Consider the following 19,869-nt stretch of genomic DNA (forward strand, 5'->3'; position numbering starts at 1 on the left):
TCCCCCCAAAAAAACAGTCCTTGAATATTTCCTATCAATCTTGCATAAAGAGTAAAATTCTTAACCCGGCCTATAAGCCCAGTAGGTTCTGTTGCCCACCTAGTTTTTCAGCTCATCTTGGACCACTCTGCTGCCCACTCTTTAGGTCTCAGCCACACTGGCCTTCTTTAGTTCTGAAACAAGCCGTGCTCCACTCCACTGTAGGGCGTTTGCACATTCTCTTCTCTCTTACGGGTCTGTCTTTCATAACTTCTCTCCTTCTCCACCAGGGAAAGCTCCTACCTTTGTCCAGACCTCAATCCAGACATACTTTCCTCAGGGGAACGTTCCCTGATGCCCCAGGCCTGGTTCAAGTCGCCTCTTGTGGGCTTCCATAGCTCCATGCCCCTCTCCCTTCTAGCACTACTCAGACTTAAAGTTTTCATTTATTTGGATGGGCTTAAAAAATTAAAATCTTTCTTCTCCACTAAACTGTGAGCTTTGTGAAGGCAAAGACCACGTCTGTTTTTATTTAACGGGATGTCTCTAGCGCCTAGCATCAGATTCGGTGAAGAGTAAGTGTGCAAATTTATTGAATGAAAGAATACAAGAACGATTTGAGGGAGCTTGCTCTTTGATTTACTCTTGAATACATTCTTCATCTCAACTTTAGTAAATTTTTATTTCTTCCTTATCAGCAGGAGGGAGGCGGGGGTGGGTATCATTCTGTATATCAGATAGAGGAATACTTTTTCATTTCAAGGATTTTATTTAAAACAATGAAAAACATCATTTAGAAAAATATCCTCTCTTCAGCTTGTCTTTCAAAAAGAAATTTTGAGAAAAGTGAGAGAACCTGTGCGTGTTTGAAACCTGATTGTGAAAATGAATACCTCCTTGTCATAGAAAGGAATGTGAACTGCAAGATATCCCAGAGGCCGACAGAGCCTGGAGATGTCTGAGAGGAAGCAGGGGCAGGAAGACAACTAGCAAAAGAACTGCATTAATTGAAGAAGTGGAAAACCTTACTGGAAGCATTCTTCAAACCCTTCAGAAGCTAGTAAAACCATATTTTACTATGTTTTCTCCAGCTCTTAAAACTTCACAAATGCAAATGCATGATAAAATGTGAAAATAAGTATTGGCAACTAATGACATTCTCCGGAGAGATTTAATTGAAAAAGGAGTATATTTGCGCTGCTTCTCCACAGTTAGATCTTTATGGCGTCTGGTCAAAGTGGAACGAACATTTGAAAATCCTTTGACATAGCTGGTATTTAAAGAATAGCAATTGGCCAACATTTGTGGCTCTGTATGTTGAATATTTTGGCTCCCATGCTCTGGTATTCATTCTGAAAGATTTATAATCCTTTGGGGAGTGTGGTCAGTGACAAGAGTAGAACTAAATCCTGAAATGTGGAAAAACTAACTTTCCCTAATATAAAACTGTTCTAAAAAAAATCCCTCAAGCCTATGAATATGTTTCCAGATTTTCAGAAAAAGCTGATGATTTACAGCAATTTTTTTTCTATAAGGATCTAACTTCTCGATGATGAATGTCAATTTTCCATCCTTTGGCTTCAAAATTGGCCTAGAGATAATTCAGGAAAATATAAAATCTTACCTTTTGGGCACCTGCTGCAATTACATGACTTTAAAAAAATTTATTTCATTGGTTATAGTGTAAACAATGAAATAAAGCACACAAGATGGAAATAGTCTAGAAGAGAAAAATTAAGAGACCTTGAAATGAAATAGGAAACAATAATTGTGCTGAGCGTGTAAGTAGAAAATTGCTACCAAAGAAAATATAATGTAAGAATAGCAGTCAAGAAGGTCCTCGATCAGGCACGACTGAGAATGTCGGGACAGTAGGTTCTTCTTTAGGGAGTTGGGCCTGGGGTGAGAGGATTCTCTTGGCTTGACTGAGACATGACACGCTGTTGGACATCTTCTCGCTTCCTAGTCATGCTTGAGTCTGAAGCCACTGCCTAAAGAACTCTCCCTGCCGGAAGCTCTTGGTTTGCATTTTCAAACTTTTGTGTAGGAACCCAGCTCTGTCCCTTCAGATACCGCAGGGGAACTGTCTGGCTCCTTCTGACCATTTAAATTCAGAAGAAGAGCCTTGTTTAATGAATTGTTTTTCTTATTTTCTTTGCTTTTCTCTTTTCTGTATTATTTTCTTTAATTAATTACGGTTAGCATTTAGATTCTTCTTTATGGGTTTACAAACTATCTGCCTTTTGTTTTTCTAAAAGAGGCACCAGAAGTGCTAGCGTGTGGGGGTCCTGTGCCCCCAACCAAGGGAGTTTATGAAACTGACAGTAATAAGTGGAGGATTTATTATTTTATGTTTCAAAACCAACTGTAGGAAAATTGGTGGTGTTAAAATTTCTCCTGATATCGAGAAAAAGACACTAAGAGCTGTAAGAACAAAACTTATTATTTTAAATGTGAATAATAAAATCAAGGCTCTTGTCGTTCTAAACTTAATCTTGAATGTAGAGGACAGCCTAGATTACCCGGAAGGAAAATTAGTATGAAAAACAGAAATTGTCAGTGATGTCACCACAGGATAGTGGTTCATAACATTTTTAGAGATGTGGAGGGAATTTTCTGGAAAGGCTGAAGTCTCAACCTTTCCCTCTTCACTTTTTGATACTTGCTCTTAGTAATCCCAGTTCAGTTTCTTATTTTAAAAGTAACATATGGTCTTGAATTCACAAAAGGATTTGCGCGCGCGCGTGTGTGTGTGTGTGTGTGTGTGTGTGATTAGAAGGAGGGGGTTAGGCAACTTGAATATAATTTCCATTTTTTGTGCTATGTCTATATATTATATGTGTGTGTGTGTGTATATATATATACATATAAAATAGATATGGCAATATAAAGTAATGATTAGCAAATGAAAATAAACGTAGCTTGTAGGTATCTTGCCTCGAGAGAGAGATTTATTTGAGGCCATTTCTACTACGTTTTGAGGTAGAAATCCACAACTATCTTTTATGAGCACCTTTTACAAAAATAGTGTATTCTTAGCTCCATTAGAAATATTGCTTTTGTGTCTTATGAATAATGTCACTGCTTGTACTGGAACTCTTATTTACCCACCAGTCTTCATAGCCGTAGAAGTAATATGTACTATGGTATGTTCTTCTGAAGATATTCAAAGCATTAACGATCAGTGGACATTGCCTAAGAATTCCTGCCACGAATTTTGATTTTGATTTCCTGCCAGATCTGTTTCACTGATCAATCATTAAATTTTTTTTCATCTCTCAGATTGTTTTATCTTCAAGGAGCCGTTTCCCACTACTCTTCACTTGTGGTGGTTAGCTAAGGAGACATTGATTTGCATGATTGTTTACATTGGGCCAGTATTTCACGCACATCCATGATGGCTTCTTTTTTCCTCCTTCATCCACCCACCAGGTCATCTCCAGTTCTTGATGGAATTGCATCCTCTTTCCTGACCCCCTAGCACTTACTCTGCTTACCATTGGTCCCAGTATGGATTATTGTACTGCCTCCCACATAGTTTCCCTTTCTCCAGGTTTCTCTGTTCCAGACTGTTCTATGTACATCTGTAAGAGTAATTTTCTGACATGGTTTGCATTGCACTGTACACTGTTCAAAAACCACAGGGACTGCCTATTACCTCCAAATAAAACTCATTCCTCAGTCGATCTCTCAAGGCTTGCCCCTTGACTCTATTTAATATACTAATACTGCCTAATGTTGTAGCTGTTTAAAGCTGACAGACCACCTCTAAATGTTGACTCTTAATTGTAATAATGTTTTATGACACTCTGTCCAGCTTTTTCCTGCATCAGCTCTACACGATTCATTTAGCAAATTATAACCCACTCAGAGAACTTAAAAAAATTTTATGTGCTGTGTGTATAGGGAGACACATTTCCCAGTTCGTGGATTCGTAAGCATTTTGTAAATTTCTACGGGAGTGTGATCCTATTTAACCTTTCTATGGCATTGTGTCTTCTTAGGGAGGAAATCAGACAGCTACAGTGATTGCGTTGTGTTCGATGAAGGATTTCAACTTAGCGCAAGAGACGTGCCAGTTGGCAATCAGGGATGTTGGAGGCCTTGAAGTTTTAATAAATTTACTCGATACAGATGAAGTCAAATGTAAGGTGCGTGGCTTTGTCACAGTGGGCGAGGAGCCTTCTTCATAGCTTCTTGTGGTTCTCTTCTTAGTGCTGAGTGTCTGCCTCCTGCTGCCTGTTTCTTGTCTTCCTCTGCTGTTATTCCTGATAACCTGCCACGTCTGCTGTTAGCTGCTCTTCTCGTCTGCTTTTCTGCCTTCTCTTCTGGTTCTTTTCCATTACAGTCATGTGTCGCTTAACAGCGGGGCTATGTTATGAGAAATGCGTCTTTAGGCAATTTCGTCATCGTGCGAACATCGTAGGGTGTACTTACACAGACTCAGATGGTACAGCCCACTGCACACCTAGGCTAAACGGTATCAATCTCATGGGATCGCCGTCATATATGTGGTCCATCGTTGACCGAAACGTCATTATGCGGCACATGACTGTAGTGCCTGCTTCTTAGATGATGGATGTTTGTTTACATAACTGAAGGAATATACAGAGGATATGTGTGTTAACACCTGGAAACAGAAACTATTTCTTTATAAAACTTAATTGGGGAAGGATTTTCGGTAGACTTGGAATTTTTAAAAATATAGCCCTGGTTATATATTAAGCACTCATTACATCTATAACTTTTTTTCTCATTTAGATTGGTTCATTAAAAATCCTGAAGGAAATCAGTCATAATCCTCAAATCAGACGTAATATTGTTGACCTTGGGGGCTTACCAATTATGGTTAATATACTTGATTCTCCATATAAGAGTCTGAAATGTTTGGCAGCTGAGACAATTGCTAATGTTGCCAAGTTTAGAAGAGCCTGGCGGGCGGTGAGATGCCACGGGGGCATCACCAAACTGGTGAGTACCACTGACCTTGTCATCAGCACACCAGCTGCAACCCAGACGTCAACTCCCTGTCCTTCCTGGCCATGCCCAGAGGTTAAGTAACCATAGGGCGTGTTCTGGGAATCTTCTTTTTGTATAACATGTCCTTGAAAATTATTTTTGTGTATTTACATTCGCAAGAGGCCAAAAAACATGTTCAACCTCATTTTTCAAGGAAATATGAATTTTAAGAAATAGATGTAGTTTTCATGTCTCACAGTGGTGGGGACACATTCACATGTGTGTGCAGTGTTGGTGTGGGGATGGTGAGACCCTGCACAGTGGAAAGCAGTCTGGTAGCCTGTGCCCTCTGATGTGGTGACCTCACTATGAGGACTGTCCCCCAAGAAGAGAGTCAGAGCTGCAGGTACTTATTTATCCTATTGTTACCTACAAGAGTGACAACTGAAAACTTTAGTGTGTTTTATAATATGAGATTAGTAAAATAATTTGCATTATATCCATAAGAAATGTCTATTGTCAGCTATTAATATTATGTTTTGGAAGTTTATTTAGTAACAAGGAATAAATGTATATTTAATATTATATAAAAAATCATAACAGGATTAAAACTGATGATACCGGCAATCTCAATTTTGAAAGAGCTACCTAACAAGTGTAGAAAAAACACTTGGAGTAAATACACAAAATTGTTCACAGGGATTTTCTCTGAAATGATTACCAGATTTTCTTCCTATTTTTCTACATTTGCCAGTTTGTTGTGTAAGTATTACTTTTATAATCAGAAAAATAATGGTTTCAATAACTATCACTGAAAGGAAAAAGTTAGCATTCTGCTCAGCACCTTTGCCACGGCAGGAAAGACCTTAATAAAATGCAATATGGAAATCCATTTTCATCCTGCTTAGTAAGGATCAGCAGATCTTGTGTCTCTCCCACAGCTTTTATCAGGCTGGATTTTCTCTACTTCTGCACTTTCAGTTCCTTAAGATCAGAGACATGTCTTATTCATCTTAGTCTCATCCAGAGCACTTAGCCCAGAACTTTACACATAAAAAGAGTTAATAAATACCTATTGAATTAATATGGATTTAATGGGAATATGTACACAGTGAAATGTGTTTAGAAATTTACTGAGAGATTCTGTGTATTCACTTGTATCTGTAGAGCCCTATAAATTGTAATTATTTGCTTCAAAAATAAGATGACTTATGGCTGGAGAGATGGGTGACTAGATGGTTAGCTATGGGGTAAAACAAATATGGCAGAATGTTAATTACAGAATTTAGGTGATGGATATATGGATGTTGCTGTGCAATTACTATATTCTTTCAGCCTTTGTGTGTGTTTGAAAATTTTCATAATAAAATGTTGGGGGAAAGGTAATTATTACTATGAGTATCATTCTTCTGCTTAAATAATGAAATCATATGGTAGGCTGATGTGGCTGTCCACTGAAACTGCTGCCATTAAATTATAAGAATGAGGAATGTAGTATAAAACAAAAATATGTTTTTATGGGAGTCTTATGCATCATGTTTTGGGGACTTAGAATATGGACAGTCGCACTAACCTAGTCAAGATAATGATGCACATTTTAATTTAATTTTAAATAATAGCTAAATTAGGAACAGGCAAGACCAATAATGGATAAACTAATAATAAACTTGTAATTGCTAGGTTGAGAACACATCTGGGAAGGAGCAGGATTGGGGATCCATTTTTGGTTTGCTAGGTATAGGGTGGGGGGAGGTGACATACAGCTAAGAGCCCCCAACTAAAGCTGGAAATGAGGGAGATCGCCCAATACAGAGATGAAGCAGTGGGCTGGTTATGGCACCAGAGCAAGGGAACCAAGGTCAGTATCAGAGCAGGCAGGATGGCGCTGGCCACAGTGGATTTGGGCACCTGGATGGAGGTCAGTCTCTGCAGAGGCACACCCAGTAGAAGACTGGGCAGAAGACATGAAGTCTGAGCAAGCAGGGAGAAGGCATCCAGGCAGGGAAATATTGCAAGATCCAGTGCCGTTAGTCCTGTGACAAGTTTCCGTGTTTCTCTGTAGGTAGCATACTTGAGCCTTTCACTGAAAACCATTTCAAACATTTCTTGAAATGTGTGTCAGGTACATAACTAGGTGGTGGGAACATGAATATAAGTAAATATAAATAAATGTATGTCCCTGACCACAGTGATGTCACAGTCTCGTGGTGGGGAGGGATGTGGGGGGAGGGGGACTACAGGTAAAAGTATAAGTGTAATGGCGAGTTTTGGCTATTTTATGGGAGTCAGCACTGGGAATAGTGGAGGAACAGAGGAGGGGGGTGATCAACCAACTCTACTTGGAGGAAGAGGGTCAAGAAAGACTGGAGAGAGGAGTTGTTGCCTTTGCTGAGTCTTGAAAGATGAGTAGGTATTTGTCATGAGGACATACCCGGGAAAGGCATTTCACGAACATGAAGCCATGTTGGTAAAGGCCCAGAGCTGGGAATCAACCTTGAGTGTTTGGCAACTGCATGTAGTTTAATGTGGCCGGACCTAGGATGAGATGGGCTGAGCAGTGAGAGACGAAGATGGAGGACCATGGTGATCACACAGGGCCTCATCCAATGAACTATGGAGTTTGAACCTTATAGAGAGAATGAAGGAGTAACTGTGGAAGACAGATACCTTTAGGCTTTCTGCCGTGTGTTCAATCCCATTGTCGTAGAATTTCTTTCCTTCATTGCTATCCCATTCCCAGTAGACACCTGAAGGCTGTGTAAATACTCCTCAGCCCCTGTCCTTTCTTGGGCCATAACTAATTAGACCATGAGTGTACACTTGACTCAACGCTGCTCTCACAGGATCTGTCTCCTAGGAATTTGGAATTAGGAATCAGAGACTCTATTTAGTCTGGGCTACTCTCTTCTAAACTCAGGATTGGTGGTCATGATTATGTGGACAGTATCCATGAAATTCGGCCTGCAGAGAGAGGAGAGTGGAGTAGACACGTGTAGGATAGACACCTCTGGGAGGCCTGGCTTCACTTCCTCCATGGGCTACACTGACAGACAGCTGTATCCAGATAAATTGCCTTTCCCTTAAGATCTTCAGTGACTTTGTTTATTGCAAAGAAAAGAGAGGATCCTGGCAGCTGTGCTGTTTGGTTTGGTTGATTTCGGTAGTACGGGCGGAGGGCTGTGTCCTCCAAAGAGGTCTCATGGTTTTAAGAGTGTGAAGCCCATTGAGTCAGTTCTCATTAGAAAGTTCTAATGGCTTTAGGGAGCCTAATTTTCTGAGATACCAGGGCCGAGGATGTGGTTTACAAATCTTACTAATGTAAATCTTAGAGCTGTATTAAGAAAATACTATCTTAGTGGGATTAAATTTCTTGTGGGAAGGAAATATAAAAGCTCCCAAACCTGAGTGAAGGTATTTTGAAGAATTTTGTTTGTTTCTTTGCTTTACTGACTGCTGTGTACTATGAAAGTTAATTTTTAAAAGTGTTCTTATTTTTGATGGAGCTGAGCTTGGTAGCAGCCCTGTAGCTATTGAGGGATGCATTAAGTTTTATGTTGAAGATTCCCATGTACATTGTATTTATCTGTTCTTGTAGGTCGCTCTACTTGACTGTGGGCAGAATTCAACAGAACCTGCTCAGTCGAGTCTGTATGAGACCAGAGATGTGGAAGTGGCTCGCTGCGGGGCGCTGGCGCTGTGGAGCTGCAGTAAGAGTTATGCAAATAAAGAAGCCATTCGGAAAGCCGGGGGCATTCCTTTGTTGGCTCGGTTACTGAAGACTTCTCATGAAAACATGCTAATTCCGGTGGTGGGGACTTTGCAAGAATGTGCCTCAGAGGTACCCAGGCCAGCTCTGCTTCCCTTGCTTTCATTTACTTTAATTTCTTTAGTTGAAAATAATTTTTAAGGTGATCATGACTGCCAAGGGGTTTATTTTCATGAAGTCAGCATTCTTTTAGGACGAGTAGATCAAACTAATAGAACGTTAATTACGCTGGTACCTGTGTGATATATTTTTGGAAATGTTGACTAAATTCTCATATTCTTACATCGATATGTTATGCTTGGACTATGGTGTTTATTTACTAAGAAAATTTGTTCATGGTAATTATTAATAAATGTGAATAGATACTTACATTCATGCATTATACACCCATAAATATTTAAGTTTATTTTCCTAGGAAAGTTACCGAGCTGCAATCAAAGCAGAAAGGATCATTGAAAATCTAGTAAAGAACCTCAATAGTGAGAATGAGCAGCTGCAGGAACACTGTGCCATGGCCATCTACCAGGTACGATGGACTCTGGACATTTGTAGTGTTCTTTTTCATCTAGTTTAAGGCCGTATTTCTAAACATGAGGTCTCGGTCTCTGAGCATGGGACTTAGGGATCTGCATTTTTAACAAGAACCCCCAGGGATTTTCATGCACACATAGGTGTGAGAACCACTGTCCTGTGCTAATGACAGATGCCTGTATATGTCAAGGGAGAAACCTGCTTCAGCATGTCTGGTTATTTACAATTCTATAAGACTCTTATATCTTTGCTAAAATGATTTACCTAGTGTAAAATAGCTAAATATGTACATGGTGCCTCCATATTGCTTTTTTTTGATTGAGGTAACTTTATAACATTGTATAAATTTCAAGATGATAATTAGACTTTGGGTGGTGAACATGATGTAGTCTACACAGAAATCAAAATATAATGATGTGGGGATGAAGTCAAGATGGCGGCGTAGGCAGACTCGGAACTCACCTCCTCCCGCGGACACAGCCAATTTACAACAACTCGTGGAAAAATTACCCCTGAGAGAGAACTGAAAACTGGATAAGAGGACCTCCTGCAACAACGGACAATCCTAATTGAGGTAGAAGAGGCAGAAACTCCCTTCTGGAGAGGAGAAACGCCGCCTTCACAAGCCGCCAGCTTCACGGCCACCTGGGAGCAGCCCACAGGTACGCAGCCTCCCTGGAGGAGCGGGCCCCTGAGCCAGGGAGCGCCCCCGCTGGGGGCATTTTGTGGACCCAGCACAATCGAGACGAGTGGCAGAATATCTGACTTTGCCTGCTACTAAAACATTGGGGAGTACCCCCAGAAAAGCTGGTTCACAAAGAAATCAAAACCAGCTCTTAAGGGGCCCACCCGCAAACTCACCCATTTCAGAAAGCAACCTAAAATGACCAGAAAGAAAGATGCACAGTGCTGTGGTGAAAAGAGACTCACCTAATAGGCCCTGAGTGTATCTCGGTGAGAGGTGAGACCTCTCCAGGGACTGGGACATTGGCGGTGGCCATTGTTGTGGCCTGCTGTGGGCGTGCTGACACAGATGCCATTGGAGTACTCCCTGGGGCGTGCTAGCCCAGGGTCTGCCCCATCCACTAGAGCACGGATTTAATCCAGCTCAGGCAGGGCAGGTAGCCCATCCTAGAGACGGGCCCCACCCAACAACAAGCCTTCAGGCAACTTGTGGGCCTGCATAGATTGGTGACTGGATTCTCTGCAGCCTAGTGACTGAGCCGACTTCAGTGTGGCAGGGCGTGCACAAGGAGCAGGTGGAGAGTGTGGGGCGGTGGTGGAGCCTGTGGGGCTCCCGCCATGGAGAGACTGGGTCCGCTTCAGGAGGTCGGGGCACGCACACAGGGCAGGACTGTGTTGACTGTGTGTATGGACCTGTCGGTGGCAGGGCTTGTCAGCTGCAGAATACTTGTGCTTCTCAAAGACCCACATGGGGGTTTGCCCCACCTTCCAAAGCCTGAAACAATTGGGTGCTCCCGTGCCTGAGGCCAGCCCCACCCAGCTGCAATCCTCAGAGAGCTGACAAGAGACCTGACAAGAGACCTAAAAGCTGGAGGCTTATAGCAATTGTAAGGCCCTGAGCCTAACAACCTGGCACGCTGGGGGCCTACTCACTTAAAAGAAATACTGCAACACAAATGTGGTATTAGAACTTGCAGCCAACTGTGCTGGGGCTTCCCACACCTGATAAAGAGACTGAAGGGCCCACAACAACTACAAGCAGCTGAGCATTAGAACAGCTGGCCAGGAGCATAACTCGGCCTCCCTGGGCACCTACAGGGAGAGCAAACAGGCCACAACAGAAGGACACACGTAGCCCACATAGGGGTCACCCCTGACATTGAGAACTGAGGGAAGCACACAACAGGCCTGCTAAGGCGTCACTTACATAAGGTCACCTATCCAAGAGCAGGAGACGTAGCTGACCTACCTAATACGTAGACACAAGCACAGGGAAAGAGGCAAAATGAGGAGGCAAAGGAATACATTCCAAGTAAGGGAACAGGACAAAACCCCAGAAAAGGAACTAAGTGAAACAGAAATGAGCAACCTACCTGACAGAGAGTTCAAACAAAGAGTGTTAAGGATGCTCACTGATCTGGGGAGAAGAACAGATGAACTCAGTGAGAATGTCAACAAAGAAATGGAAGATATAAAAAAGAACCAATCAGAAACGAAGACTACAATACTGGAAATGAAAAATTCACTAGAGGGACTCAAAAGCAGAGTAGAGGATACAGAAGAACGGATCGGCGAGCTGGGCGAAAGACTAGAAGAAATTACCCAAGCTGAACAGGTAAAAGAGAAAAGAATTAAAAAGAGTGAGGACAGTCTAAGGGACCTCTGGGACAACATCAAGCACACTAACATCTGTGTTATAGGTGTCCCGGAAGGAGAAAAGTGAGACAAAGGGGCAGAGAATCTATTTCAAGAAATAATAGATGAAAACTTCCCTAACCTAAGGAAGGAAACAGACATCCAGGTACAGGAAGCACAGAGAGCCCCAAACAAGATAAACCCAAAGAGGCCCACACCAAGACACATCATAATCAAAATGCCCAGAATTAAAGATAAAGAGAGAATCCTAAAAGCCGCAAGAGAATGTCAAGTTACATACAAAGGAAACCCCATAAGGCTATCAGCTGACTTCTCAGCAGAAACCTTACAGGCTAGAAGAGAGTGGCATGATATATTTAAAGTGCTTAAAGGAAAAAACTTACAGCCAAGAATACTCTACCCAGCAAGGTTATCATTCAAAATGGAAGGAGAGATCAAAAATTTCCCAGACAAGCAAAAATTAAAGGAGTTTGTCACCAAGAAACCAGTGCTACAAGAAATGTTAAAGGGACTGATTTAAGGGGAAAAGAGAAGACCACAAATAGGAAAAATTATCTATTTCCATGATAAGAGGGTAATGGATACAAATGCACAAAAAAGAGGTTAGATATGATATCAAAAACATAAAAGGAGGGAGGAGGGGAGTTAAAGAGTAGAGCTTTCAGACAGAGGTCAGACTAAAGAGACCATCAATTCTGTATGGAAGAAGAAAGGAACAAAGAAGGACTACTAAAACACTGAGGAAAAAAAAGTTAAAAAATGGCAGTAAGTACATACTTATCAATAGCTACTTTAAACGTCAATGGACTAAATGCTCCAATTAAAAGGCATAGGGTGGCTGATTGGATAAAAAAACAAGACCCATATATATGCTGCATACAAGAGACACACTTCAGACCTAAAGACACTCACAAACTGAAAGTGAAGGGATGGAAAAGATACTCCACGCAAATGGCAATGAAAAGAAAGCTGGGGTTGCAGTACTCATATCAGACAAAATAGACTTTAAAACAAAAACTGTAAAAAGAGACAAAGAAGGGCATTACATAGTGATCAAGGGAACAATCCAACAAGAGGATATAACACTTGTAAATATCTACGCACCCAATGTATGTACACCTATATATATAAGCAATTATTAAGAGACATAAAAAGAGAAATAGACAGTAACACAATAATAGTGGGGGACTTTAACACTCCAATTACACCAACGGATAGATCATCCAAACAGAAGATCAATAAGGAAACATTGGCCTTAAATGACACACTAGAAAAGATGGACCTAGTAGATATATACAGAGCATTCCATCCAAAAACCAAAGAATACACGTTCTTTTCAAATGCACATGGAACATTCTCCAGGATTGATCACATATTAGGCCACAAAACAAGTCTCCATAAATTTAAGAAGATTGAAATAATACCAAGCATCTTTTCTGACCACAACAGTATGAAACTAGAAATCAACTATAGGAAGACAATCAGAAAAGCCACAAATACGTGGAGATTAAACAAAATGCTAATGATCAACCAAGAAATCAAAGAAGAAATCAAAAAATACCTGGAGACAAATGAAAATGAAAATACAACATGCCAGCATTTATGGGATACAGCAAAAGTGGTTCTAAGGGGGAAGTTTATAGCAATACAGGCCGATCTCAGCAAACAATAAAAATCTCAAATAAATAATCTAACAATGGAAAGGAACTGGAAAACGAAGAACAAACAAAGCCCAAAATCAGTAGAAGAAGGGAAATCATAAAAATCAGAGCAGAAATAAATGAAATAGAGACCAAAAAAACAATAGATAAAATTAATAAAACCAAGAGCTGGTTCTTTGAAAAGATCAACAAAATTGACAAACCTTTAGCTAGACTCACCAAGAAAAAAAGAGAGAAGGCACAAATAAGTAAAATCAGAAATGAAAGAGGAGGAATTACAACAGATACCTCAGAAATACAAAAGATTATAAGAGAATACTATGAAAAGCTATATGCCAATCAGTTCGACAATCTGGAAGAAATGGATAAATTCTTAGAATCATACAACCTTCCAAAACTGGATCAAGAAGAAGTAGAGAATTTGAATAGACCAGTCACCAGTAAGGAGACCAAAACAGTAATCACAAACCTCCCCAAAAATAAAAGTCCAGGACCAGACGGCTTCCCTGGTGAATTCTACCAAACATTCAAAGAAGACTTAATATCTGTTCTTCTCAAACTCTTCCAAAAAATTGAGCAGGCGGAAAGCCCCATAACTCATTCTACGAAGCTGACATTACCGTGATACCAAAACCAGACAAGGACAACACAAAAAAAGAAAATTACATGCCAATATCACTGATGAACATTGATGCAAAAATCCTCAACAAAATATTAGCAAATCGCATACAACAATACGTTAAAAAGATTATACACCGTGATCAAGTGGGATTTATTCCAGGTATGCAGGGATGGTTCAACATTCACAAATCAATCATTGTAATACACCACATTAATAAATTGAAGAATGAAAATCACATGATCATCTCAATAGATGCAAAGAAAGCATTTGACAAGATACAGCATCCGTTTATGATAAAAACTCTGAATAAAATGGGGATAGAAGGAAAGTACCTCAACATAATAAAGGCCATATATGACAAACCCACAGCTAATATCATCCTCAATGGTGAAAAACTAAAAGCTATCCCTCTAAGAACAGGAACCAGACAAGGATGCCCACTGTCACCACTCCTATTGAACATAGTATTAGAAGTCCTAGCCAGAGCAATCAGGCAAGAGAAAGAAAAAAATGGGATGGAAATTGGAAAGAAAGAAGTGAAACTGTCACTATTTGCAGATGACATGATTTTATACATAGAAAACCCTAAAGAATCCACCAGAAAACTTTTAGAAGTAATAAACGAATATGGTAAAGTTGCAGGATACAAAATCAACATACAAAAATCAGTTGCATTTCTAAACAATAACAACGTAGTAGCAGAAAGAGAAATTAAGAATACCATCCCATTTACAATTCCAACAAAAAGAATAAAATACCTAGGAATGAACTTAACCAAAGAGGTGAAAGAGCTGTACACGGAAAACTATAAAACATTGCTGAAAGAAGTTGAAGAAGACACAAAGAAATGGAAAGATATTCTGTGCTCTTGGATTGGAAGAATTAACATAGTTAAGATGTCCATACTTCCTAAAGCCATCTATAGATTCAATGCAATCCCTATCAAAGTTCCAACAACATTTTTCACAGAAATAGACCAAAGAATCCTAAAATTTATATGGAACAACAAAAGACCCCGAATAGCTAAAGGAATCCTGAGAAAAAAGAACAAAGCTGGAGGTATCACACTCCCTGATTTCAAAATATACTACAAAGCTACAGTAACCAAAACAGCATGGTACTGGCACAAAAACAGACACACAGATCAATGGAATAGAATCGAAAGCCCAGAAATAAACCCACACATCTGTGGACAGCTAATCTTTGACAAAGGAGCCAAGAACATACAATGGAGACAAGAAAGTCTCTTCAACAAATGGTGTTGGGAAAACTGGATAGCCACATGCAAAAAAATGAAAGTAGACCCTTACCTTACACCATACACAAAAATTAACTCAAAATGGATTAAAGACTTGAATTTATACCTGAAACTATGAAACTTCTAGAAGAAAACTTAGGCAGTATGCTCTTCGACATCGGTCTTAGCAACATATTTTCAAGCACCATGTCTGACTGGGCAAGAGAAACAATAGAAAAAATAAACAAATGGGACTACATCAAACTAAAAAGCTTCTGCACAGCAAAGGAAACCATCAACAAAACGAAAAGACAACCTAACAATTGGGAGAGGATATTTGCAAACCATACATCTGATAAGGGCTTAATCTCCAAAATATGTAAAGAACTCATGCATCTCAACAACAAAAAAACTACCAACCCAATTAAAAAATGGGCAAAAGACCTGAACAGACGTTTCTCCAAAGAAGATATACAGATGGCCAACAGGCACATGAAAAGATGTTCAAAATCACTAACTATCAGGGAAATGAAAATCAAAACTACAATGAGATATCACCTCACGCCCGTCAGAATGGCTATAATTAACAAGACAGGAAACAACATGTGTTGGAGAGGATGTGGAGAGAAGGGAACTCTCATACACTGCTGGTGGGGGTGCAAACTGGTGCAGCCACTATGGAAAACAGTATGGAGATTCCTCAAAAAATCAACGATAGAACTACCATATGATCCAGCTATTCCACTGCTGGGTATTTATCCAAAGAACTTGAAAACACCAATGCATAAAGATACATGCACCCCTGTGTTCATTGCAGCGTTATTCACAATAGCCAAGACTTGGAAGCAACCTAAGTGCCCATCAAGGGACGAATGGATAAAGAAGATGTGGTATATATACACAATGGAATACTACTCAGCCATAAGAAAGGATGAAATCCAGGCATTTGTGACAACATGGATGGACATTGAGGGTATTATACAAAGTGAAATAAGTCAGAGGGAGAAGGTCAAATACCATATGATTTCCTTCATTAAGTAGTAGATAATAACAACAATAAAGAAACACATAGAGACAGAGACTGGATTGGTGGTTACCAGAGGGGATGAGGGGAGGGAGGAGGGCGAAAGGGATAATTTGGCACATGTGTTTGGCGATGGGTTGTAATTAGTATTTGGGTGGTGAACATGATGTAATCTATGCAGAAATAGAAGTATAATGATGTACACCTGAAATTTATACAATGTTATAAACCAATGTTACTGCAATAAACAAAAAATTAAAAAAATATATAATGATGGACACCTGATATTTATATATTGATTTTCATATATCCTATTCGAACACTGTGGTCTTGGGAAATTTATTTCCCACCAAGACAAGATGGATGCATGAGTGCATGTGTTCCTGTTTTATCTTTTTGTTAATTTACTTATTTTAATCTTCATTAACTTTTTGTGGGTTGTAAATTTCATGATATACCAGAAAACAGATTGGAATGGCAAAGGGGAAGAAAAGATGGCCTTGACAAATTAGTATATGGCTGGTTACTGGCCATGCTAGCTTCTACCTAATCAGAGTAGATTTCCTAGAGGAATGCATTTTAAAATGTGCCAAGTGAAAGAGTGCACCAAGAAGATAAAGTCAGAGAAAGAGCTCATGTCGGTAGAGGGTTATATTAGTTTGCTAGGGCTACCATAACAAATTGCCACTCACTGGATAGCTTAAACAACAGAAATTTATTTTGTCACAGTTTGGAAGAGGCTAGAAGTCCAAGATCAAGGTGTCAACAGGGTTGGTTCCTTCTGATCATTCTCTCCTTAGCTTGTAGATGGCTGTCTTCATATTCATGTGTCATTCTCCCTCTGTCTTCACATAGTCCTTCCTCTGTGTCCTAATATCCTCTTCCTATAAGGACACCAGAACCCACCTCAATGATCTTGTTTAACCTTAATTACCTCTTTAAAGGCCTTGTCTTCAAATACAGTCACATTCTGAGGTACAGGGGTTAGAACTTCAACATATGAATTTTGAGGGGACACAGCTTGTAACAAGGCTATACAGCCTTGATTTGTATATCTGCCTCATATGAGTGACCATTAAAGGTCAATTACAAGTAGTGATTAATTTTTAAAACTTGCAATTTAAAAACTTGCAACAGAACCGAAATCCACACATAGAATATAAAAATGGCAGGTGCCTCACAGTGTATTACAATGACAATTTCTTCTAGTGGCCCTCATGGATGACACATGACGTCCATCTGTATCATATGGCCTCAGAGACCAACTGTATGCTGAGGATGATAGCAAACCTATACTGATTACCATCTTTTGGCTGTATAACCTGGGGAGGATGATCAGTTGGAAACATCTATACAGTACATATTTATTTCAAAGGATGACACAAACATGGATAAACATGTTTAAATAAAATGTCACTTGCTATTGATACAACCCACTGCTCTGGGCATAGAAACTCTGCTGGGGAAGTTCCTCATCTCTTAGATTTTTGAGGTCGTTGAAGATCTGACTGAATTCCTATCACTCCTCCAACTTCTCTGCTACATTTTCCCAGGATTCTGGGTTGCATCACTGCAGAAATCCTCCGTCCACGCATGTGACATTCTAGATAACTTACCGACCTCTGTCTCTGTTTCAGTGGAAGCCCAGGCTACCTCAGAACTGGCTTGGGAGAATTGCCAAGTATGTAGAAACTATTAGACATTGCCAAAACCCTTTATGGGAAGAGAGATACTGTCAGGATAGCCATTGTAGAGAAGAATTATATCTTACTTGGAGGCTCCTTCAGAAAATGGTACTCTCTGAAAAGAGGTGTCATAGCTTCCAGAATGGCAGCCTCCTTTGTAATCACTGAAAGCTTGATATGCCTTGATCACTGACAGCCTCTGACTTGACTTTCTGTGTAGTGTGCTGAAGATGAAGAAACCCGTGACCTGGTTAGGCTGCATGGAGGACTTAAACCCTTGGCTAGCCTGCTCAATAACACTGACAATAAAGAACGGTTGGCTGCTGTGACAGGGGCAATATGGAAATGTTCCATCAGCAAAGAGAATGTGACCAAGTAAGAGAAGGCATTGCAATATTCTGTAATAAAAATATGGCCACCAAAACACATTCTTGAAATTTAATGCTGTTTTAATAAAGAGTCAATTCTAATGCTACTCTTGTAGTTTTCATGGATGTACGTTCTGGATTAAGTTGGCAGGATTAAGGGATTCTTAGAAATGAAAGACCCCTGCTTCCTATCCCACCACCCGGCAATGGTCATTTTCAAATATGACTTCACTGAATTTTATAGTATTTGTAAACTTTATGATCATTTGATTTAATCTTCAAATTTATCTCTTTATATATTTTTAGAGTTCACACACTCTATGATGGATGTTCTGAGGCAACTCTTCCTTGTTTCAGGCTGATGATTTTCTTTAACAAGAAATTCATATGTCCTATTTAGCACAAAATAGATTTATTTTGCTTTGTTCATGTAAAATAGTCTCTGTAACATGGGGGAAAAAACCCTCAGCATAGTGGAATCACTGATGCTCAGATCTGAAGGAAGTAGTTGTCTTAGAGGCTGTGCAGCCTAGTGGTTAAGGGCACAGGTCTGGAGCAGATGGCAGGGTGTAGATGTTGGCTTCACTATTTACCCAACTTCAGATTAGCCTTCTGAAAATGCAGATTATAGTAGTATCTACATCATAGGGTTGTTGTAAGGATTGAATGAGCATAAAGTTGACATTTAGTAATTTTTAGCTATTTATGTTATCAGCTATCTTTATACCAAAAATAATACTGTTCTCTTCTTTCCCTCCCTTCCTCCCTCTTTTTCTGATGAACTTAGGTTTCGGGAATACAAAGCCATTGAAACCTTGGTGGGACTTCTAACTGATCAACCCGAAGAAGTACTTGTGAATGTGGTTGGTGCGTTGGGAGAATGCTGCCAAGAATATGAAAACCGCGTCATTGTCCGGAAATGTGGTGGTATTCAGCCACTTGTGAACCTCCTCGTTGGAATAAACCAAGCTCTTCTTGTCAATGTCACAAAAGCAGTTGGTGCTTGTGCAGTAGAACCTGAAAGTATGATGTAAGTGGCCCTAGAGACTGGATTTTATCTGAGAGTGTTCAGGGAGACAGAAAGATTTTATCTGAGAATGTTTGGGGAACCACTTGGGTAGTCATGGAATAGTGTCATCATTTAGAATTGGTGTGCAGGAATGATGAAAAGGTAAAGTGTGTCTACATGTAAATAACTACAAGGTTACCAAATCATGACTTAACAGAGCCAGATTGTTCCCTTGGTTGAGCTGGAGGGCTGAAGCTGGGCATACTGGGAGGATTTAAAATACCCAATAATCAATTTCCTGTGCAGAAACCTTAATACAATCAAAAAAATTTTTGTCTGCCTCCTAGGGAATAAGTGTCTATCTAGCTCTCTATCTAACTGAGATCCTAGGTAGTTCTAGGTAGCATTTTCATAGTATCTTTCCTATTTCTCGATTCAATTCAGCAAACATTTTGAGCACGTAAAAAGAACTGTGAACTGATGAGGGGTTGAGACAAAGGATTTTGAGCTATGATCTTGGTCCTTAAGCAAATCCTTGTCTAATTAGAAAGAAAAGACTTAAATGTGGTACAATTTGAGAACAATAGCAAGATTATGTGGAGATTTTGTATACCCACACACACACACATATACACACACACACTTATACATGTGTATGTATGTGTATATATATGTGTGTGTGTATATG

The 19,869-nt window shown here is 39.9% G+C and overlaps 1 protein-coding gene across 2 annotated transcripts in view; it reads left to right on the forward strand.

The window, feature by feature from the left end:
- The window catches only part of ODAD2 (outer dynein arm docking complex subunit 2), a 181,530-nt gene that overhangs the window by 52,725 nt on the left and 108,936 nt on the right, over positions 1-19,869 (forward strand). For both annotated transcript variants that reach the window (XM_004425263.3, XM_087420714.1), the window contains 6 exons: positions 3,984-4,130; positions 4,741-4,950; positions 8,534-8,776; positions 9,120-9,230; positions 18,025-18,179; positions 18,960-19,202. In XM_004425263.3, the coding sequence (XP_004425320.1) occupies positions 3,984-4,130; positions 4,741-4,950; positions 8,534-8,776; positions 9,120-9,230; positions 18,025-18,179; positions 18,960-19,202 (1,109 nt within the window). The remainder of the gene's footprint in view (positions 1-3,983; positions 4,131-4,740; positions 4,951-8,533; positions 8,777-9,119; positions 9,231-18,024; positions 18,180-18,959; positions 19,203-19,869) is intronic.

Source organism: Ceratotherium simum, chromosome 32 (genome assembly GCF_057802395.1).
Source record: "Ceratotherium simum simum isolate JZ-2026a chromosome 32, ASM5780239v1, whole genome shotgun sequence".
Taxonomy (NCBI): Eukaryota; Metazoa; Chordata; class Mammalia; order Perissodactyla; family Rhinocerotidae; genus Ceratotherium; species Ceratotherium simum.